This window comes from Boleophthalmus pectinirostris, unplaced genomic scaffold, assembly GCF_026225935.1.
Source record: "Boleophthalmus pectinirostris isolate CB_2022bp ecotype Guang Dong unplaced genomic scaffold, ASM2622593v1 HiC_scaffold_18, whole genome shotgun sequence".
Taxonomy (NCBI): domain Eukaryota; kingdom Metazoa; phylum Chordata; class Actinopteri; order Gobiiformes; family Gobiidae; genus Boleophthalmus; species Boleophthalmus pectinirostris.
This window is the reverse complement of record NW_026571133.1, coordinates 16986024-17010387: the sequence shown is the minus strand read 5'-3', so window position 1 is coordinate 17010387 and position 24364 is coordinate 16986024. Positions and strand designations below refer to the sequence as shown.

Sequence of the window (24364 nt, the reverse complement as noted above, 5' to 3'; positions counted from 1 at the left end):
CCATTCATTTAGCATGGTTTAACTTTGTCTCATGAACTAAACAAAACTCAAATAAACTTTCCTAAATATTTTTTGGGGAAGTTATGCAATAAAAAGTAGAGGTGAAACATTTTATTATGACTATTTTATTACGACTATAAATGTAACATATTACTACCTGTCTCTGGCTGGTGGAAAGGTCCACACTACCACCTGCACTGCCTTTATTAGCAAACACACACACACACACACCTTCAACAATATGCAAACCAATTATATCCTTGTGTTTATTTCTGTTTGGCGCCGCGAGGCACTGCTCCACTTATGCTAACTATGTCACTGTGTCGTTTAGCATTAGCTTCAACATAGTCACCTTCGTTATAGAGGAACACATCACAAAAGCAGCTCTCGTCAGACCACATGGATAGAGCTGAACTGACGTGACGCAGCGGACACTCACTCGTGGTTTAGTCCCGCTTCACTCAACTGCCGATAACAACTGGGAGTGTAAACAACAGATTTTCACAAATGACTCGATTTAGCTCTAAGTCGTCATGCAACGCACAACTGGAAACATTGTGTAAATATAGTCCTAATCAGGGCTGCTGTACTATTGTGAATGGTATTGTTATATACATTGTCTAATAAGAACTAAAATAACTCTAACTATGTCCACTAGACTACAGGCAAACTGGAAATGATGTGTAGTTTTTGGTTGATTTATTTTTTATTTTTTTTGGTTGTCCTATAGCTATGGTGGTTCATTAAATTATGCTATCTCTGATTTCTACAGTATGTTATAATGTTGCCTCTTCATCACAAACATACCTGGAGTTGTGTTTTGTTTCATTCACACATGCTTAATAGTTTTTCTTTCAAACTGAAAAGACTCTGTTCCACCTTGTGATGTCATGTGGTAATGCAGGAAGTGCTCCACTGCGTTTTTAAACTCCATACACCTTGACTAGAATCATTTAGGAATTGCCAATCTCCACTGAACAAAAGGTAAACCTGTTAACTTGAAACTGCTATTTCACTGCATGACATAGCAAGGTGATATAGCAGATCAATAATAAAGGATTACTCAAGCATGTGTGAATGAAACCAACTCCAGTTATGTTTTTGAGGAGGTAACAATAATATAAGCCCATAGACAAGTGCGCATAATGCAGGATCTTTAATTAATACCCTAATCCCTTTTTAAAAACAGTAATAACCATATGCACTAGATACATTGTGTACCTTGTCGCCAGGGTAACTATAGACACTATTTCGCCTGCAGGCTTTGTTACACTGGTGCCATTATGGAGCTAACCAGCAGCTGGTTTGGTGTGCTGTTGCTATGGGCTTGTTTCCCTCGGCCTCATGTACCTGTATCTGTGTGTGTCTGTGTCTGTGTGTGTGCGTGTGTGTGTGTGTGTGTGCGTGTGCGTGTGTGTGTGTGTGTGCGTGCATGTGTGTGCGTGTGTGTGTTAGCGTACCGCCAGGACTAGCTCATATCGTTCATCCACAGACATTTCCTGACATTTCGCAGGCAGTCCCTGATTTGCAGACCCATTCACACATACAAAACATACATTTCGCCAGTGTATAAGAGTGGAGAGCAGAGCAGAGGAGAGCCCAAAGGCAGCAGGACCAGGAAAATGTCAGTACAAACAGGAGTTGGAGGGAGGGAGATCATTTAGACCTGTCTACAGAGACAGTCTCTACACCACGAGTCAACACTGAAGTCTGGCATATACTGCATACCAAGAAGAAGCAACATTATCTACTCACAGGAGGGAAGGCTATTCATAGGCTATTAAAAACAAAGTTTGGTTAAGTTGTTAAAATGTATTTATTGTTTTGTGTCCAACTATTTCAGTACACAAAAGTGTTATTCCAAATGCCTGAGTGTACTCTCACCTAACAGCAAACTCTTTTGGTTTGAATCAGAACAACTACTATAAATTGAAAGTAGCTCCTTCAGACAGTATATACAGAACTTGTTTAACAGCTATCTCCTGACAAACAAAATCCCTGTGGCACCACCATAGCAGTCCCCCTCTCTGTAGTGTCTCTATGTGTAATCTGTATGTGTTGTATTGTTCTACAGGGGGCTCAGTGAGGGTCTGTCACAGGTACAAGACTCCCTCCTACAAATCTATACACAGTCTCATATATTCACACTTGCACGCTTCCTCACAGCTCTCCCACTCAGGTGGAGAGGCGGCCCATATGTACTGCACTCCTCTGCACACCCCTGCTGCTGCAATAAATACTCATATACAGCTAGCAGTATGTTAGGAAGAAATGTTGATGGAAAGATGGTGGAGCTTTCTACAAAGAAACATAAGAGAAAATCATAATATAAGATTCCACTGTACCACTTTATAATAACTACAGATTAATTAGCCTAAATAAAGTATGCACAAAGACATAATTTATAAGAAACACAGTTTAATAAGAATGATCCAGGCATAGTAATGGCTTTTATCCCTATATGTACTTCTAATACTGTGATGAAGACTGCCACATATACTGTGTTGCCTTCGCACATTGCTGGATAACTAAAATAAATAACAACCTTGAAACACCATAATACATAGAACTCTGATTGGTGGTACATGTAACATTCATAATAAGAGTGGATTTGATTCATAATCAAGCAAAACACTAAAGGCATTTCACACTTTCACCACACTCTGGTAAGCCGCATATTGACAGATACATGGCTGCCATTTTCTGATAACAAACCTTTTGTCTACCACTAATCAACCAGATTAATACACTGGAATAGAAACTAAAGGAAGACTGATTGACCTGTAGCACTAGTATTGTAGTTTTTAAGTTCAATTAAGTACCTCATGTATAAATGCATGCAGTGTCAGCGCAGCTCCGTTTTGTGTGTTTACAAGTTACAGTATATGCATGTACTATTTTACCCATAATGAAAAAAAATATAGATCTGTTCCCATTAGCATGCTTTCATCCATGTAAAATAAACAAACATATCAAATAATCTAGACTAATAAGTAAACCCTAAAACCCTAAAAAAAAAAAAAAAAAAAAAAAAACTCTGTATCATGAACAGTGCTGCTTGTAAACCATTGTCGTCTGATTTGGACGCTCATTAAGCACATATATAACAAGTGTGACACACTTATCTGTGCTTTTAGATACTTGAGAAGAAGAAGGAAAAAAAAAATATCACATTGCAAACCCCTCTATTTTAATATCACAGTTTTAAATTGTAGCTTGCACCACTGGATAATGGCTGCAGATAATATATTTGATGTCCACTAGGAGTAAGATATGAGGTATCTGTGCATATGCTCAAAGACACTGAGGTCTGGAAATGTCAGTCAGCGGGCTATCTCATTATTTCTATCTCTTGAAGTTTCATGAGAGCAGAGCTGCTATTTGGGACACAAATTCACCGCACCAAAACCCCGGGCTTTTTCAAAAAGAGCTTGACAGTTTTTTAGTGAACAGTTACTCATCAAGGGAGCCAAACGGGTTGAATAATCTTATGAAAATCAGCCGGGGCAATAAGACTGGAAAGAACAAGGAGGTAAGAGAGGTGAAGAGGAAGCACATGTGAAGAGGGAGGGGCTTATGAGATGGAGGGAGCGGAAACAGGTCAAACATAAAAGACTGGACTAGAATAGATGCAGACAGAAGGAGAGTCTGAGGTATTAATACATAAATGCCTTTTTGCAATTCAACTGATATCAGATTTACAATATACTACTTTTATTTGTTTTGATATACTCTTCATGTTTCTTTGTGGAAATGAAATGAACTGCAAAAGAACATGAGAAAAGAAAGCAGAACAGAGAGGCAGATGATTTATATCTGAGCTTTGACTTAGCACTTAGCTCGCTCCTATTTCCTGCTAAAACACTGAAGTTTTAGATCAACATCCACAACACCAAGTTGCTGTATAATTCATCAAGCCCCATGTTTCAAGTGAAACATTTGTGTAAGAAATGATTAAGAACTATAACAGTATTCAGAGCTGATTTTAGACACTGTGAGTGGGACAGTCCAGAGATTAGACCGTGCAGTGAAAATGTGCTACATCTGCAGTGAAGAGGCTTCTTCTTCTTTGCCTTTATTTAGCGTGCGCCCTTTAGGACCGTGTGTTATGACGACATACATCACTTGACAACAGAATATAGTTCATATTGTTCATATTGTTGTCGTTCTATTATTTTCTGTTCCGTAATGTCCTCTCTCACAGCAAGTATTGGATTTTGCTGATAAATTAAAAATATATAAATATATATGACTATGAACCCCATTACACCCACCAGCTCCTATTATTAATGCAGTTGTTAGCTATGGGCTGTGATAGTAACGCATTTAACGGGAGCATATTATTCTAAAATTTTATGAGCTTTTAACCATGATAATTTTCACACATCTTTGGATTACTCAGGAGTTGTATTCTGATTGATTCCTGACAATACAATTCAGGATGGTAGCTTTAATCTTTGTACTGCACTTTGTACTGTAAAATAAACCAAGTTATTGATCCGCTCAATTCAGGTCTTTGCTCCTTAAAAAAAAAAAAAAAAAAAAAAAAAAGGAAATTTCTATTGTAATGAGAAACATTCCTTTTCATAATGTATCCATTAAGTGCACCAAGCCCAGGCAGAAATGCAGAAAGCAGCAGTCCTTTTGAATGGAAGATGAGAAATGAGCTCTGAAGGCTATTTGACTGACTCACCTTTGACATGCTATTACAGGCTGTCCATTGAATAGTAACTGCAAGGCAAAGGTGGACTTTCACCACTGGATGTATAGAATGGTTGTGGATATCAGGTTGTCTAATTTTCACAGAACATTTTAAATTGAATGAGCCAGATCTCCTGCCTTTCAATGCAGTTACATATTCAATCTTGTAAAAACCTGATGCATCAGAAAACGATTTTAACTCGAGATGCAAAAGTTTTTGAAATAATCTTTATTCAAAAAGCATTAATATGTGTATGTTATAGGTTTCTTTTTGTTTGCTTTTTTCTCTAATCAAATTGCCAGAGACTAGGATAGTAGGCACCCCTATATATCCATATTGTCAGCTTAATGAAACCATGTCCTTGCTGGGAGGTGATAACACAAAGCAGAAATGAACTGAATTTACATTTCAGACAGTTATTGGTTCTCTGTGATCTTAGGGCTAGGATGGGCTTTTCAAATCTGCACTCACCCAGTTGGTTTGGACTTTTTATTTTTTTATTTTTTTTTTCCATTTGACTCTATGACACTTCCAATCATTGGATGAGTTAATCCGTCAAAATAAATGTCCAATCTTCCCATAATATCTAGCATTCAGCCTCTACACAGCCCACTGTCTTTGTGCTGACTTTGCACTCACCCCCCATATCAGATAGAGTGTAATTATCTCCTCGTGTCTTATCTAAACACCATCTCATATGAGGCCTTTGCCCATTTATTACTGTACATCTCGTCTATCTTTAGGTCTATTCAGTTGCCTTGACTGTAGCGGCCCCCACACACAAGCCTATCTCCCCATTGCCATTGCTCAGGCCGGCCATGCTCTCAGACAGACTGTATTACGCTGAGATGTTGGCTGTTGACATGAAGCTGATGTACCATTTGCTGCCCAGATAAGTGTCCTTTGGAGGGTGTAATAATATTCTCTGCTTTTTGAGTCCCTCCTTATCTGCTGCTGATGCTGATAACTTCAACATAGCGAAGACATAGCAACAAATGCGTTTCCAGGGAACTTTATTTGCGCCTATATGCCTTTGTGTTATATATTTTATTTCCACCTACATATAGAGGATAAAACTAATCAGTGTGCAGTGTCTTTACATTATCTGCTCCATGGACTTTGTTTTATTACTGTGCTCATTATTCCTCAATTCTGCACTTCCCTTAAGTTTAATTTGCACTAACAGGAGATTATGTTTACGGTGTATTATGTGGGAGTTGGATAAAGGAGCCATTTCAAATGTTCAGTGAAGTGGGATCGTCAGGCACAAGAACATGTAAAAAAAAAAAAGAAAGAAAGAAAGAAAAATTATACGATTTTTAAAATATTTTGTATATATTCTGATGATTTTTAAAAAATATAAGGTCTCTGTTCAAATTGTGTTATTGTCTCTTTGAGAAAGCAAGTGATGAGTGTGATGTCTGATACCTAAAACCAGTCAAACAGTGGCATAAAATTAACAATTTGCCATATTTGTTGAAGATAGAAAAGTATTAAATGATTTCTGGTAAAACTGTGATTGTGTTTTCGCTGTTGCTTGATTGCGTTATTCTGTTTTTTCCACCTTATCACTAGACCCCACTTTGCCAAAACCTATTAAAACACTTCCATTCGTGACCAAACAGTTGTTTGCTTTTGTTTAATTTTGCTACAATTTTGTGAAAATCACTATGATTCGGACAACCTGGCCAAGTAATAGAGGCTTGCCTGCACTGAGACAGGACACAGTTTAAATCATGTACACTGTGGGAGGTGTTATATATGTGTAAAAAACACCTTTAACTTGTAATTTACTGAAGACTCCATCATACATAAAAATAAAGATGTAACAGCATGCCATAATTTGTATGTTTGTATGTCATCGATTTAAAAGCTGTAAAGTGTTGTTTACAGAATAGAATGGATAGTTTAATACAATTATGTAAGCAGAGATGAGCCCTGGCCATATTCTCTCCTATTTACTTTTATTTACCAAATGCTGCTATATGTCTTCATCAGTCGAGGGTCACTGCCATGGATTGCAATTCAGAGACAAAACAAAACCTCTTAGAAAATGTTGGAATGACCTTGCCGACAACATTCATTTGATGCATTTAGAATAATGAATTGTATTAGAAATGGAGAAAAATTTTCTTGTGAATAGAGCTAGACCGCAGGCTATTACATCTGACAAGTTTTTCCTTTCACAACGAGAATGGTGTGTGTTCAATATGTCCTCTAATTTTCTCTCCTGCCTCTCCGCTTCCATTTTTCATTTGCAAACCCTGCTTTACATCTGCTTGTGTCTATGTGGCTCTTACAACTGAGGACGTATCGCACTGGTTGTAAATCAGACACCTAGCAACTTCTCGTCCTTTGGATTTACATAAAATGGAAATTTGTCTTCATCATCGGCGTACTCTACAAGTCACATTCAGACAAACAGAACAAATGTGAATAATAAATATGTTGTATATGTCTACAAGTGGGGAAGGGGGGCTGTTATATGACATTACCTCTGTATCTGGATTTGAATCCCATTTGTTGCACAGACACTGGATCTTTATGTTTGTTTTATTTCTTTATTTTTATTTAATACAGTGACTTATTCAGACAGGTGAATTTGAAAAGCTTTGATAGACCAATCATACATTTAAACACTGAGGTCTGTCTCACAGTGCAATACAATATTCATGTGCTTATGGCAGAGGTGGGACCAAGTCGTTGTTTTGCAAGTCTCAAGTAAGTCTCCCAAGTCCCAAGTCAAATACAAGCAAGTCCAAGTCGGGTCTCGAGTCATTGGCCCATAAGTCCAAGTCAAGTCCAAGTCATCTGCTTTGAGCTTCAAGTCATTTTGAGTCTTTAAACCAAAATACCAAATATAGCTTAGATTTTTGTAATGTATATGAATTTTAAGATAAATTGTACTTAAAAAATCATAGTATAGTTATATATGAGTATTTATAGAGTATATAAGAGTTGTATAAATGATCATTTATCCTTTTTAAATGTCTTGACAAGATCTTAGTGTGAATCATTATGGTCAGAATGGAAAGAATTTAGGTTTAAAAGTGCTTCTCAAGTTTTCTCAAGCCACAGGTCTCAAGTCCAAGTTGAGTTCCAAGTCTTAGTCCATTTTATCAAGTCAAGTCTCAAGTCCCCACCTCTGGCTTATGGTGGTAGAATCACACTAAAAGTACTGCCTATGATCATTTTGGGCAATACAGCAGGAGGTCTGGGTGCCCACAAAAATTATATAATATGATATTTGCACTCCCCTGAAGTAATACATCACTAATATTATTCTAGTGCTTCGAGGAGTGAAATAAGTAGTTTGATGCATATTCACTATGGCACTGACAGCCCTACATGAGTTGACAAAACCCTATTGATATATTTCTATACTATTTCTTCTTATAGGTGTTGAAGCATGTATAATAAAGTGCCAGAGTAAGCTCTTTGACAAACTGATTTAAATAATAACATTATCCTTTTTCTGAAAACACATTCTTCCTTACACAGCCTCAAGGTCAAAGCCATATACGTTTTAGGCTGTTAGTAGCGCTAGCTGTGAGACCCGCTACAGAGGCACAAAGTAATTCAACCTCAAGTAGCTTGTCAGCAGAAAGCACTCAACAATAATAATACTTTACACTAGTGTCAATTTGGCTCTGTGACTTAACTGTGCTGACACTGTGTTCATGGCACTTTTATTATTTAGCCGTGTAGCGCTTGGGAGGCTATACATATTTCATGACTTGATATATAGATGTTGTTTTATGGAGATAATAACAGTGTAGTGTGCCTGCTGATGATCCATATGCAAGGTTACGGCTGCTCGTGAGTGTGCCCCCAGAGCAGATTTATTGATATGGAACAGGGCATTGCATCTTTTTTAAGAGACTCAGCATCATCACAGGAGAACACACACAAATACAACCACACACACATACACAAGACAGAACTGTATATACTACATACATTTGTGCCTACAGTCATGCCCATGTGTTGCTGTAGAGTAGACCACAATATTGTATGACTTTTTCCTGCCACAGATGATATTTTGAAGATTTTTTGTCATTTAAAATATGAATAATTTTGTTTTGAATCCATTATCCTTGAAATCCATTAATACAACTTTTTAAAACTGTAACAAACAACTCCTCCTACACTTATTATTCCAAGCAAATTTACATATGATGATGATTATTTATTTTTTAGCCTTGAAGTTACAAAGTATATGTTGTAATAGTACAGTATAATAAGATATAAGCTGTTGGAATATGTGGTTAAATGAGCTGTTCATTAGCTGTAATTGCATAGTCCTTGATAGCATTGTGCTTGGAAACCTGGTCTAGTCTATGCTGACCTGTACATTACTGCTTTCGATACTATTTATGTGCTTAATTATAGTTTGCATATTGTGTTTTTTTTTGTTTTTTTTGTTTGTTTGTTTTTTGTGGTTGGTGATTTTATTTGTATTTCATCTCATTATTTGTATTTTCATCTCATAAACTTTTTGCTGAACTGTTTATGTGAAAAGTAATAAAAAAATAAATAATTATATATATATGTCCGCCTATGGCCTAAGCTGGGGGTATATATCTGCATAAATCCACCTAATGAAAACAAAATCTGTAGTTCAAATGTGGAGGAGGCACAAAGTTTTGACACCAGACAATTCTTATTCAGTCTTTCACAGAGACCCTTACTATTCAATGCATTTTAATAGAATAGAGATAAGTCACAAAAATAATAAAGTCTAGGCTCTAGATCAACAATGATTTTCAAGCCACTGAAGTTGCATCGTCTTGATTCAAAATAACATCAGGATATGATATTAAAGCAGATCTACAGTATTATTGACTTCTCAGAGCTTTTAACCATGCTATAGTTGTTTTCCTTCTCATTTACCCCCTGAAGTTATATTTGGAGTGATTCGTGCACATTTGAGCAATCTTTAACCACAGGCAGAATTCAGCAGCGTCATGTAGTCATTTTGGTACAAATGAAAATAGATCTGGTACTCTCTTTTGTGACCTGTAGCTATCCATCAGAGGTGCCGACTCTTTGTTGTGATGATGTTTACGGCAACTTCTGCTGCCATTGGGCACAGCAGTTTTCTAATGCAGAAGTCAGTGGATTTGTTTCTTTTATTAAATCATCTTAGATGAATATTGCAATTTAAAATGTCCAAATTATAATATAATAATCCATGGATGTTGCAGATTATAACTATACAGCAGGCTCAAGTACAATATGTGTTCATTAAAACATGCATACAACTGTTAACGTTTATTTTATTAAATAGATATAAACTCATTCTCTGCATTTGACTATCCCAAAATGCTGCTGGGGCTACACATCAGGAGCAGTGAATGGCAGGCATTTGGTGCTCAGGGACCCACCTGCGGATCTTGAGCTAGTCTTGGTCAGGACTACCTTATAAAAGGATTTAATCTTTGGTGCATAAAAACAGAAACAAAACACATGTTATCACTGAAATTGTTGCCTGTAAGTCTGTATAATGTATGACTCTAAAAATAAAAAGCCGTCCATGGGTATGGTATTTTTCTCTAAAGAAGACATCCTCTGTTTTAACACATTACATTGTGTTGCAAAAGTGAATTGAATGCTTTAGATTAATAAAGCTGTATTTGATGTATGGTGGTTCTTGTCTTCTTTGGGGATAAATTGCCAAACACAGCAGGGAGAATATTTCATCCGCTTTGGAAATGCTGCTGAATGCAAAAATGTCTGCCAAGCTGCCAACCCACATTTGTAACGTTGGATTTTATTTACCTGAGTGATCACGGGGCTTTCCATTCACCTCTGTGGCTCTGCTCCTCTCCATCTTTCCCTCTGCCATCCTCACTCATATCGCTCAATTGTCTCTTTAGTCCATTGCACCCCATCCACCTGAAAAATCTCATCTTCTCTTCCCTTTCCGAACCGTTCACGCCATTTAGATGCATCTCGAGGCATTTATCATATCTATTTCCCCATCATTTTTCCTGTTAAATTCCTTGCCATATCTGTCCTATCCCATCTGTCATTCCACTATTTTAATCATAACATGTCCGCATGCCTGTCGTCTGTCAGAGTCTATTTCGCCTCTTGCTCCGCCATCTTGGATTCACAGTCATGTACCAATGACATGTTTACCTATTAATTGTATTAGTTGTAAGTATTTATTTTATTTTATTTTTTTCTCTCTCTACAAATTATTTAAGTTTACTTGTATTATCACATATCATTATAATGATGAAAAGGATACTATTAAGTTGAAAATATTTTGTGTTTAAAGCAACATTCTGTAACTTTCTGGAGGTCACCTTCATAATTCCATGTAAAAAAAATACATTCTCCACAGGGAAAGAAGGTTTTATGCCATGGGATACTAAAGAACAACAGTTCCATGGGGGATTATTTGGGGTCATTTTTGAGATGTAAGCCTGCTCATAGTAATGTTTTTCAGTGTTTTTCAGTACAGTAAAATCATCCAAAATGAAAAATAAATAGATAGATAAAATAAAACACGCTTTTATATTCTGGACTTAAAAGTTAAGAAGTAGATCTTAAAAGTTCTGTGAGCGTTTTCCATCAGCTTGGTGGTATTAATCATGCAAAACACTGTTTATCTTTTCTTTTAGATATTCTCATCTAAACAATTTGAGATGTGCTGTTTTAAAATACTACACATGAACAGTTCTGGTTGACTATTTAGTGTTTTGGCTGGTCCATAATCCCATATTTCCTGTGTGCTTATGTCTCCCCTTCAGCCAGCATCGTTCGGAAGAGGCAGTGGTGTGAGATGGTGCCGTGTTTGGAGGACGAGGGTTGTGACCTGTTAGTCAATAAATCTGGCTGGACTTGTACACAGCCCGGAGGAAGAGTCAAAACCACCACGGTGAGTCCACCATCCTTTAATCTCTACTGCAGGCTCCAATAGAACCACAAGTGAACCATCAGAGGCCAGGCTATTATAACAGGGCACTGATCAGCAAAATAAAGCATCTACGAGTGTGGGAAGAGTAGTTTGGTAGTACTTAAAAAGAGTTCAACAGTTCCTCTTAAATAGAAAGGTGAAATGACTTCACTTGGTCAATTTTCATAGCATAGTTGTTGAATTGAATTGAACTAGGCACAGATACACAAAGTAAGCCTAAGGTGTGTAGATAAAAGTCTGCCTGCTCCTTCTCCATCCCCTTTAATTACTCTTGTTTGTTTACTAGTTGAGAGCAATTATCTTAAATTAGGGACCCTCATAATGTAAATTACAGCACAGGCTTGCATGCAGTGAAGAGTTAGGTGCTCTTAAAAGGTTTACACATTTTCCAATTTTGATGAACAAGTAGCAGAGGTGGGACCAAGTCATCGATTTTCAAGTCTCATGTAAGTCTCAAATCTTTGGCCTCAAGTCCAAGTCAAGTCTCAAGTTGTCTGCTTTGAGCTTCAAGTCATTTCAAGTCTTTAAACCAAAGTACCAAATACAGCTTACATTTTTGCAATTGATATGCATTTTAAACAAAATTGGACTTAAAAAGTGATAGTATATTTCTATATGTGTATTTATAGGGTATATAAGAAATGTAGAAATGCAAACTTTTCCTTTTTAAATGTCTTGACACAATTTTAGAGTGAACCATTACAGCCTGAATAGAAGAATTTAGATTTAAAAGTGCTTCTCAAGTCTTCTCAAGTAGCAGGCCTCAAGTCAGTGTCAAGTCCCAAGTCATTGACCTTCAAGTCCAAGCCGAGTTCCAAGTCTTTTTAAGTCATTTTATCCAGTCAAGTCTCAAGTCCTAAAAATAGTGACTCAAGTCACGACTTGCAAGTCCCAACCTCTGACAATGAATTATTTTAAATAGCAATTTCAGTTTTCAGTTACACTGCATAGTACAACAATCTGCTCCTTTCATAAGATTTGTTATTTTAATTTTTTCAGTTTCAGTTATTTAAAATCCCTGTGCTGTTTCACAGATATTAAAAGGTGCATTTTGAAACTTTTCTGGTGGAGGGTTCGTCAATTGTTTTTGTCTGTTCAAGTTACAAGTCAGATCTGTGGAGTAGCAACTGCACATAGTCAGAATACTTGTTTTTAGGCATTTTGAGCTATACAATCACTTGTAATTTAATAAATGTAAGGTAGATTAATGTAATAACATAGCTATTTAATGTCATACTGTGGAACATTCTAGGCAGAGCAATGACATACCCGTAGAAACAAGCAGGTGACGGTCACCCAACCAAAAAGTTACTCAGTGCGCCTTTAAACAAATAAAGGAAAAAATAATACATAAATAAACAGGGTGGCATAACCTAACTTTACTTCTTGTATTGGTTTGCAGTTATAAATATATAAGTGTTGACCTGAAGTCTCACACTCTCCCACTGCGCTGAAGAGGTGCAAACAGCTCTGGCTCCTGTTCGCTGCTCTTTATAACATTGCAATTAAAGGGTCTTGTTGATGTAGCAGAGGCCGACCGCACAGCTGGCCTCACTGTAAATGTCACTGGGGGCCGCTGGGCTTATGCTTATGTCACTGTGGAGTCATCTGCTGACTAACTTGTTTTGCCTTCTTGCTCAAACACTGATGGATAAACAGGAAGCTCGGTGCAATGTTTTGTTATCACTTTTGCCCTCTGGTGTCTCAGTGGTAAGCGTTATTTCTTTAGTTGTTATTAAAATGCAATACCTTTTTCACATATTTTCCAAACAAAGTGTGCTTCATATTTGTGTTCTTCTATCTGGTGAGGATTTCTTGTTTTAGTTTACAAACTATTTATATACGTTTTTGTTTGAATTTTGTGTTTAGGTTCAGCACTGGTTAGGCCTTCTTTAGTTTAGTCTTTCTGCCTATATTTCTTGAAAATGTGTGCACTGGAAAGGAAGCAGTCCAAAATATACCATGGCCATTTATTCATATTGTAACAAACTGACATTTTGCTACTAAGATGGTGTATTGTGTGAGATTTTTCTCTGTTCGGCCTTGAAATAATTATGTACTCATTTAATTTAGTTCTTAGATTCTTAGCTCTGATTTCTTGGAGTCCTGGTTTACATACTGATCGATATGGTTCTTCGATTTGTGTATTTTTGACCTGGCGTGAACCTGAGTATATCTACCCCCCTGCGTCCAGTCTGCAGTGACAGGTCACATGTTCAGCCTATGTCATTTGTTATCATTAAGCAGCAGAGGGGCCACACACACGAGATACAACACATACACACCATCATTTATTACAGCTGACACATGGGAGAGCTCACATGGCCTAGATGCAAATATGGTGGTCACCCTCATACAGTCGATGTGGTTTAAGCCTGTACATACAATTAGTGGAATTTTTGGTCACCTCCAAGAAAGCATTACCATTCAACCACTGATTCTATTGGAAATAATATAATCGTAAAGGGCCTATATTACACAAAAATGACTCGTGAGCTTTAAGGCTTATTATAATCATACATCAAACATACATGGAGTTGTGTTTTATTTCATACACACATGTCTGAATCATTATTATTACTCTGTCTACATCTGCAAAGATCAAAATGCCCTGTTCCACCTTGTGATGTCATAAATAGGGATGTGCAAATATATCGGAATGTCGTTTAATGTGATGATACGGTTTCGATATCCTGGGCTGCTGTATCGTTATATCAGAGTATTTTTAGGTATGTTTTACTAAATTATTTTGTTACAGTGCTACAGTTTTGTTGCTTGTTGAGTGAAAGGAAACTCATTTATGCAACATATTTGACATTTTGACACTGTTTTGATGATTAAAATGTTTGTGTTTCATATGAACTTTGCACAAGAAGTTGTTCGACAAAGACTTTTAGTATCACAGCCATGAATTAGCCTTTATTTTTTTATTGAACTGTATCGAATCAATTTGAAATATATCATATCGAATCGAAAGTGCACTGTAGAGAGATATGTATCGTATCGTGGCCTGTGTATTGAGGTATGTATCGTATCGGCAACTTCTCAATGATGCCCATCACTAGTCATGAAGTGATAATATTCAAGTTAACAGTAAAGACTGACAATTATCCAAATGATTCTAGTGGAGGTGGATAACGTTTTAAAACACAGGAGCACTTTGTTACCACATGACATCACAAGGTGGAACCAAATGTTTCCTATGTGTGTTAAATGAAACAAAACTCCTGGAATGTTTTTTTTTTTTTTGATGAGGAAACATTATAACACATCAGAGAATAATGCAATGTGGGCCCTTTAACTTCATGTTTAATGCAATTTCAAAATGTAAAAATATTATTCTCACTGCATTCAAAGGTGTATGTGATTGGTTAGTGCTTCCAGATCTGTAGAGAGGCAACCCCGCTCACAGTCAGAATGTGTGTTTTTCTAGGATTTCTGAGCGATAAAACCACCTGTAATTGAATAAATGTAAGTTAGACCTGTTTAATGTCATACTTTGGAATATTCTAGGCAGAGCATCTCCATAGAAACAAGCAGGTGACAGACCCCCAACCAAAAAGTTGTCTTGTTTCATCTTAACATTTTTTAAAAGAGCTGGTTAGCCAATGGAATTGTGTTGTACTGGACTCACATACAAGAGAAAATAATGGGCTCTTTCCATGAGTTTTTCTCGCTCTGAAATCCCAACTTTGGTCAGTGCTGGGGGAATAAAGCACCCTTGAAACAATTTGGCTTCTCCTTGAAAACAACAATATTTTCATAAATCTGTCTCTTTCGTTCACTTTATTTTCCATCTCAAAGCTTGCTGTAATTTTCTTCTAGTGTCCAGTTTTCATTTCTAGTTCCAATTCCCGTACAACTCTCATCCTCTTATTTGGAGTTAAGACAGACCTGAAGAAGAATCTGCCTTGTGGACTATGACTGGGATATTGTGTCAAATATTATGGCTTGCTTTTGTCTAATCCTTCAAGGCATAGACATTGCAATAACAACATTTGCAATTATTTAGTCTTTTCGTCTATAACCCTTTCACATTTTGATAAATCCCAAACATGTGTCACCATTATGCAGTACTATATATTGCCCATGTCCACTCTGGCCTACACATAGGTTCTCCCTCCTTCTGTCAGAACACCTCTCATGTGCAGGGAGTGACAGGTATTCCTTGCTTGCTTCATTGGACGCTTTGCGCAGGGTGACAGCCAGTCAAAATGGCCGACAGCTCAGCGCACTCATCTGTGTCTGTGTGTGAGAGTGTGTTCAAGCAGCCTTCACTGTCAAGTATTCAGATCACTGGCAATCAGCAGCACAGGTCAGTGTTCACAATGCTTCTTTAAAAATTTAATTTAGTTGACAGACAGTGCACCCATGTGACTGCTCCCTGTAGCTGAGTTTAGCAAAGACAGGAATGTAAAAAAGCATTACAATTTTACATTAAATACTGAATTGTTATTCCAATTGTGTTTTTCTTCTGCTTGAATTGATGGAGCATGACATAGACGGGAGATAATGATTTGTATTGCATTTGTAGCTTTAATGGTTTCTTTCACTGTTGTCACCTTTAGCCACAAAGGGTCAGTAAAAGATGATATGACTAAGAAATTGTCACGAAGAGAAATTCCACAGCTAATAATTATAATGTCAAACATGTGGGAGTCTTTGCTACCTCACAAATGTGCGTAATGTAAATTGTTTTGAAGGTTGAAACTGATTAGTAGTATTACATCAGGAGCTGCAGGTAGTGTTGTCATGATACAAAAATTTCAAACTCAATTTCCATACTATGAATAGACTTGACACTGATACCAATTTTGATATCCAAATGATCACTTTGAAAGCTCTTTTGTGGATAATAGTGTACATTTTCATAATTAATAATAAAAGTATTTTCTTTATGTTACCATGTGGTTTTATACTAGTTCTGATCAGTGTAAGATTGTTCAGGAAAGGTCAAATTTTATCCAGGTTATGTTTTTTTTTTTCCTTTTTCCTTTCATTGATACTAGTTTTAGTATTTTCAGTATCTGATTCCCGATACTGCTGGCAAACCTAGTAGATGTTTAGTTCTGTTCTGAATTTGGATGGTGAGGTTCAGATTTTGTCCCATTTATGTCCTGGTTTAGACTAATTTATTTCTTTGTCTGTGTTTCTGGTTTACACATCTTTTAATCCAGATCGGTATTTGTTACAATAAATAGAAGGTCCTGTGTGGCCACTGTAATGTCAAACATGTGCGTCCTTGATGGTTGATAAGTGCGTAACCAAAAATGCATTAAGGTTAGAGCTGATTTGAAGCATTACATAAGTCTCTTATTATCTGCACCCGGAGGACATTTGCAAGCAAAACAAAAACAGTGTAGTCCCTCACTTTCATTATAAATGCGCTTGAACAAATGGCTGGTTCCCCTCAGGCCCTTTTCAAGGTTAGATCTGAGCAGCAGCCCCACCTCCTGTGTGTAGACCAGTGAGTGTGTCCCACATGTCTGTCTGCTATTACAACACAACTCACATAATTATATTATGCCATTCATTGGATTACATGTGTCTGGTTCTAATAGTCATGGGGTAAATTCTTTTTTGGACGCACACAAAGCAAAGTGGCCATGGACCTGCAATGGGGTTTAAAGTGAGCAGACTGGGTGCTGACTGGACAGGATGGGAGTGAGGTGATGAGGGCTCAGGAGAGGTTGTGAGGTAGATAGGAGTGAAGTTAGGTCTTCCAAGTTGAATTTACATAAATAAAATAGTGTGTGTGTTTAATAATAATTAGGCCTTGTACTTGTAATATGCTTTAGAGACTCGCCAAAGCCTCTCAAAGTGCTACATTATATAGTCATAATTCATTCACTCCATACACTCAGTGGTAAACGGCAGCTGCCCTGAGGCAGACTGACAGAAGTGAGGCAGCTCATCTGTGCCATTGGTTTCTCCCATCACAATCATTCATGCACATACAACTTCCATACTAGGCAAGGTGGGTCAAGGTAGTCTTGCCTAAGGACACAATGACAGAACTTCCAAGCAAGAATCTAGCCTGCAACCTGAGCTGCTGTTGCTACTTTACTGTATTTTCCCTATTCATCAGAAAGTACCAGGACCATAAAATGTTCACACAGAGCGAACACAAGAGGCGCTACTAGTGGTAATGGTGTTGTTCCTATGTACAGGACGGCTCTTGGTCAGTCCTCGTTCTCTTTTAAAGGGGCTAGTCTGTGGAACGGTTTACCAGCTAATTTAAAATTGGAAACCAACAACAACAAATTTAAAAGGAAATTAAAATTATTGTATGTTTCCAATCAAAAATGCATCCATTGAAAATATACTGTATTTATTTTATCTGTATGTAATTTATGTGTCTTGTATTCTCTGTTTTTATGCGTGTAGTTTATATTTTTATATGGACAGGTGTCGAAAACTAGCACTTGTGCTAAAAAACTCAAAGCAATGCATCTGGCTTGTCTAATGCAATTGTGATGTTCTTAATAAACATAAATAAAAATAAATAAGTAAACATTAAATTTACTGGAATAACCTTTAAAGTTGGGTTCCCCCTGTTATAAGAATTAATTATATTTAGGGTAAAGTAAATTTCAATATAACATAGGAACCTTAAAAAAAATAAAATAAAAATGATAAAATATGTCTCTCTATGTAACCTTCAAGTCATGTCCTTTATTTGACATGTTGATGCTCCCCTTTACGTCTGACCATGTACTGAACAGAACATGTCATTGCTGTCAATAACATCACGTATGGATTTTTGTGAAGCCGGTCTCTGTACAGATGCACTAAGATTGATATGAACATTGCTTACAGTTGACAGTGATGTTTTGAGTGAGGTGACTTTTATAAGCAGCGGCTCAAAGGCACACACACACATATCATGTAACATTACAGCCAGAGGTCTTAAATGCATGTTTTTTTTAGTCTTATAGTTGTGTTTAACTTAACATATCCTTTTTGCAATGTTTAATTTAAAGGTACACTCTTAACTTAAGATCACCGTCTGCTTATCATCATAGAGATGCTATTTCTTTGTCTGGAATGTCCCACAGTATGACTTTAAACCTATCTATCTCCATGGAGACAAGCGAAGAAGAGAAAATAAACACCTGTTATCAAATACATGTAAAAATACCCAAGTTTAATACTAATCTGTGGAAGATTACGGTGGCATGCAGGTAGTGGACCCTCTCCCCCACTTGAAGAGTTACATCACCTTTAGGTCAGTTTTGGTTACTGATACAAACTGACCTGAGTTTATTAGTCGTATTTTTGTAGTCTTGTTTAGAACTGCTTGGACTTTTGAGATAAGTTGAACTGGTCACCCCGTATTTTCCATGGCAGTACTTGATGTATAAACAGTCAGGTCCACAGCCCTATAATTGATTTCTGAGTGCGTCTTTGCTCTTGCATGACAGCCTGGTCCTCTCAGAGCTCCTCGGATGAACCATCCCCAGCCAATAGCAGTGCAAATGAGCCCCTGGGATCACATAATGAAACATTAATTGTGACTGGACACTTGTGCCTGTCCATTACTGACCGCTTTATTTTCGCTGTGTTCTACATAAAAGCTACGTCTGCCAAAATGAGTGACTTATGGCAGCCCACACACTCAGCAAACGGATGGAGAATCACTCACACTGCTAAATGACTTCTGCCTCCTCTCTGTACTCCAATGCCTCTCTCCTTAGTTTCTATGGTAACAGGCCTTCATTTTAGTTTGTAGGACAAACAAAACGACATAAAACTGAGATACAGTGTGTTTTCTCTGATCTCTATAGAGCACAAATAACATTTGAGAAGCAGAAAGCAATAACAGCTGGTGCCCGGGCAACAGCTGCCGTGCACGTTGCTTTATGCGGATGCGTGGATGAGACAGTCTGATGTGGACACTGTTAACATCCTTACGCCCACAAATCTGTCCACCAGGTTTAGAGATGCACTTAACAACACTCTCTTGTTTTCCTTCACTTTGAAAATTAGCTTGCCAAAAGGTAACAGACTAATTTAGGGACTACATATTAAATACGTATTTGTCAGTATTTATTTTGGGTATGGCCATACTTTCTATTAAACAAATAAGCTTGAGCCTGCTATATAGTTATAATCTATGACACACGTGGATGTTATAATTTGTAGATGTTAAATTGCAGTATTCATCTAAAATGACTTAATAAAAGAAACATGCTCGCTGACTTTCACGTTAGAAAACTGCAGTGGCCCATGTGAGCTGAAAACGGCATCACACGTCATCGCACCTCCAACTCATCTTTTTTTTTTTTTTTTTTTTTTTTTCATTTGTACCAAAATTACTATGTGGTGCTGCTGAATCCTACACATGTCACCGATTAAGAAAATGAAATTGAAGAACTACGTAGTAGCACAGAGCAGTGGGTGTTTGCTGGTGGTGGTGAAAATGAGCTGATATAGCATCTTGAAAATAAGTAATACAAGAATAATCAAACATGCACGAATCACTCCAAATACAACTTCAGAAAGGAAAACAAGTATAAAATGGTTTAAAGCTTTGAAAAGTTTGTAAACATTGTAAACATTGTCTTTGTAAACATTAGAAAATGTTTTATAAATATTAACTTACAGTTGAAAATAGCTAACTTCAGCATAGCAATTACAACTTAACTATAGTTCTTCATGGTTTAGGCTGTACATCAATACAGTGTTATGTGAATGGTATGCATTTACTGAGATAAAGTCGACTAAAGCAGTCCATGTTCTTGGAGACAGGGTCAGAGAGGCCATATTGAGATGGGTTGGATATATTGCAGAGGAGTGGTGGTGTTCAAGTATCTTAAAAAGAAAAAAAAAAAAAGATTTGGTTGAAAAGAAGACCAAAGAGATTTATGGATGTGGAGGAGAAGGTCATGAAGTTACTTGTTCTGAGTTAAGAGGGTGCACGGTGTGGCAACCCCTTAAAAGGTCAAAACAGGAGAATGTTTAACAAGATTACAGAAAACCACGTAGTCTTATTTTGTAACATGAATTGTAGTACTTAAGCGCTATGTGAGCTCTCTGAATAGCACAGAATGTAGCTGAGGAAGTGTCACTATGCACATTTACATACACTTTACATCAGACTTAGCTCAGCTGAGCAGTCCTTTTGTCACAGCAGTCATTTCCGACTCTGCCCCTTCCTTTCCCTGGCTGTCTCCAGTGGGACGTGCCCTACCACATTGGACTAACACATCAAACCTCCCAGCAGTGACCTCCCTCTGTGCCTCCACAGGGGGCAGCACTGAGCGGGGCAGAGCCAACGCGCCATTACAGAGAGAAAGAGGGCTCCAGCGGTGACAAAGATAAGAAACTATTGTGAGCAGTGGCACAAGTGAGAGAAGAGGCAGGTTATTAGAGGAGAGCAGCATGAATGGAAGACAAGAACATGACTCACTGTGAGCTAAGGCAAAATGTTTAAATCATATAAGACATAGTAGACAATCTATAGATAACTGTCTAATCAGAGCAAGGTAATGCATGCAATGTGTTCTTATATTTTGTATAATAATTTTTTTGCCATTTCTGATATTTCACATGAATGTAACTTTTTAGCCAAAAATATACTGAAATAAATGCAATTTATTATTACTATAGTTGTTTGTTGCACTGAAAAATGTAGAAAAACATGCACCCTTCCTCTGAGTAGGCTTGCACCTCCACAAAAATGTGATTCTTACTTGGCCTAGTGAAGGAGTTTCCCTGAAAATGTTGTTCTTTTGGCTATAATCACAATGTGGCATCTATCTCTGTGGATCACATTCAGAGACATGTTTTTTTAGCTTTTACTATGGAATCATGCAGGTGATGTGCTACCTCCAGAAAGTTACATACTGTACCTTTAAATATGTGTAATTAAAATATTATTACCACACATTCTTTAGCTCTTTCTTATTTTATTGCAAGGTGTAAATTACTATGGCTAAGTAATTTCCCTTGTGGATCAATAACTTTCTCTATAAAGCTGTTGTTGTTTTGCACTTAAAATAATACACCATAGACTAATTCAAATAAATTATTTACTGACTACTTTGACTACTTTTCACTTGAGAGAACAGAACTAACAGAATAGAGACTCTATTTGTGCTTAAGCATGCTGCTGAGTATATAGTCATACTGAGTGTATATTTTTGGTCCAAGTTTTAGTTTTTATCACTTTATTCATTATAGAGTGTTACTTCTTTGCTGCTTTCCTTGAATACTGAAATATTGCCATCATTTTCTCTCTCGTAAAAACTTCATAGTCATCCATTGCTATCCTGGTTTGATCTTTTTGCAATAAATTTCCCCAAAAGACCATTTGAAAACACACGACGAGGCAGAGATGGCAACAAAAATGTGAAGTATCCAGGTCCAAATGATAGGTTCCATTAGACAGCTGCTGATTGAGCTATTTAGGCTGTGAACAGAGTGCTATGAGCCCAAGTGGCCCTGACTGAGGGGAGAGCGTGATTACTGTAATCAAGACTATTTCACAGACCAGACAAGAGGTGACGACAGAAGGCACCTCATTGACACATGCTGACGAAGTCACACAAACAGGGAGTGGGTGCAGACAGCTCAGGACACGTACAAGATAAAGGTTCAAAACACGTATGGGACAGATTATAAAATGTGCTGAGTTTGATGTGCTAGCCTGCAATGCCTGCATGGACTGAGTTTATAGCACCTTTCAAGATAATCAGAATGCTCATTAGTTCACTTCCCACACTCAGTACTGATAAACTGCCTGAAATGTTCCACAGTATGGCATTAAAGTTGACAAGGCCAAGTTACAAATTTCATCTGTGGGGAGGCAAACCATAGTAAAAACGCATGTTGTTCAAAGCAAAAGAAAACTTTTTAGGGTGAAGACTTGGCCTGTTGACACATTTGAAATTTTCTTGTGCTATGAATCATACGTGGAGGACAACACAGATGCATGTTGTACAAGCATAATACCTGTGAAATATCCCAAGCAAAGCAGTAGCATCTCCATGGAGACATTCGGGTGTCAGTCCCTCCTTCAGAAAAGTTGCCTTTAAAGTAAACTTTTAATTGGACCAAAGAAAGGACAGATATTCGCATAGTTTCCCAAATGCACTTACTACACAGAAGAACATTTTATGTATGGAATAGAGAAAGTGTGTGAAGCTTGAGAAAGATTATTGAAATTATGGCCATTACCAAAGACAAGGAGACAGCAGGAGGCAGACATCAGGCTTACTTTAATGATCTTGACGAAAGCTATTATCAGTGACCTTTCTGCTAATGCTGAAAAACATTGTACATTGGTTTACGGAACATTGCTACTGACTTTTCCTGCAAATACTAGGATGCGTTCATATACTTCCCACCATATTAAGCTAAAAATCCCCTTTCAATGATAATATTGTGCCATTTGAGGTAACAAAAATCAATTATGGTCGTAAAAGTTACACAGTGTATTTTAAACCATGCTTTTGTACAGTCAGTCCCAAGTCATTGCTTTTTAGCCATTTCTACATTTGCCAGTGACAGCTGGCGTTCAGTGCAGGAGCAAAAACACTTTCAATGGGGTTTTGTAATATTCCCTGCTCCCATTTTAAATTCCTTCTTCTACAGTTGTGAGATGGGATGCGGCGCCCCTCTCTTTGGATCGGGCCTGGTACCGGCCCTTGTAATTGATCCCTTTGGGCCCCGTGTATGCAGCCTACAGTCCAACAGGGCTAGAACACAATCACTACTAAGAAGACAGCTGCTTGGCCACCCTGGACATGCCAGTGGGGGGAGAGAGAGACAGTTAGCTATTAGTGCTGTCTGCCAAAGTTACACACGGACTACATGCAGCCAACTCAGCAATAGAAATCCTCTGAAGTCCTCCATTTCAGCAGAAGTGATGGAACTTTACTCCAGATCTCGGGTATAACCGGACATGTGCAATAATTATACAAGCACAGCATGAATTATGCCAATAGTTTATCACTTATAATAATGTAAATAATACAGTTTAAAATCCAGTACTCTTCACAGATCTGACTTAACAGTCAGCCATGCTGTGGAAAATTCGATGCAAGCAATAACATCTGCATTTAGACAGGAGTTAACTTAGGGAGTCAATTTAGGGAGTCAACTCCCTGCATGAGAAAAGTTATATAGTGTGCCTTTAAATTATACATGTTAATAAGACATAATGTATTTAAACAGGATCAGTAGGACAGTTCATTTTCTTGGGTATATACTATAGATTTCACTTACTATATTTTGGGATGGTGAGAAGGACAGTGGGCCTGTTACCAAAGGCGAACGGGGCACCTGGGACACTGGACCAGTGTAGAAGCAGTCGCCTGGGAGAGAGGGATTGATCTTCTAAGTGAGCTGTGCAGCTAAAAGTGGAGCCTCTGCAGACCAGTGAAGGAGAGGCTGCCAGGTCCAGTCGAAATGTCCACACACACCACTGGCTCACTGTCAGACCAGTCCATTTGGCTCCGCAGTAAGAGCAAAATGTAAAACAGGAAATACGGGGTGTGCTCCAAATGATTCCAATTAGCTGTGCTCCAGACAGCACTGCTGTGTGTCAGATTGGGCTGGAATACAGTATTGGAGAAAGGAGCTAAGTGATATAAATTACATGAACTGGTACTAGGCATCTTACTTTGGTGTACAGAAATAAATTAACTTGTAGGCCTACATGTTTTACTTAAAAGTAGAAGCATATGCCACCTGCTAGTCTCCATTAAGATGCTATATTTCTATGGCCC

At 37.6% G+C, this 24364-nt stretch overlaps 1 protein-coding gene across 1 annotated transcript in view; it reads left to right on the top strand.

Moving 5' to 3' along the window:
- The window catches only part of tafa5a (TAFA chemokine like family member 5a), a 138878-nt gene that overhangs the window by 103137 nt on the left and 11377 nt on the right, over positions 1-24364 (top strand). The window contains exon 3 of the mRNA XM_055153946.1: positions 11464-11591. Within this exon, the coding sequence (XP_055009921.1) occupies positions 11464-11591 (128 nt within the window). The remainder of the gene's footprint in view (positions 1-11463; positions 11592-24364) is intronic.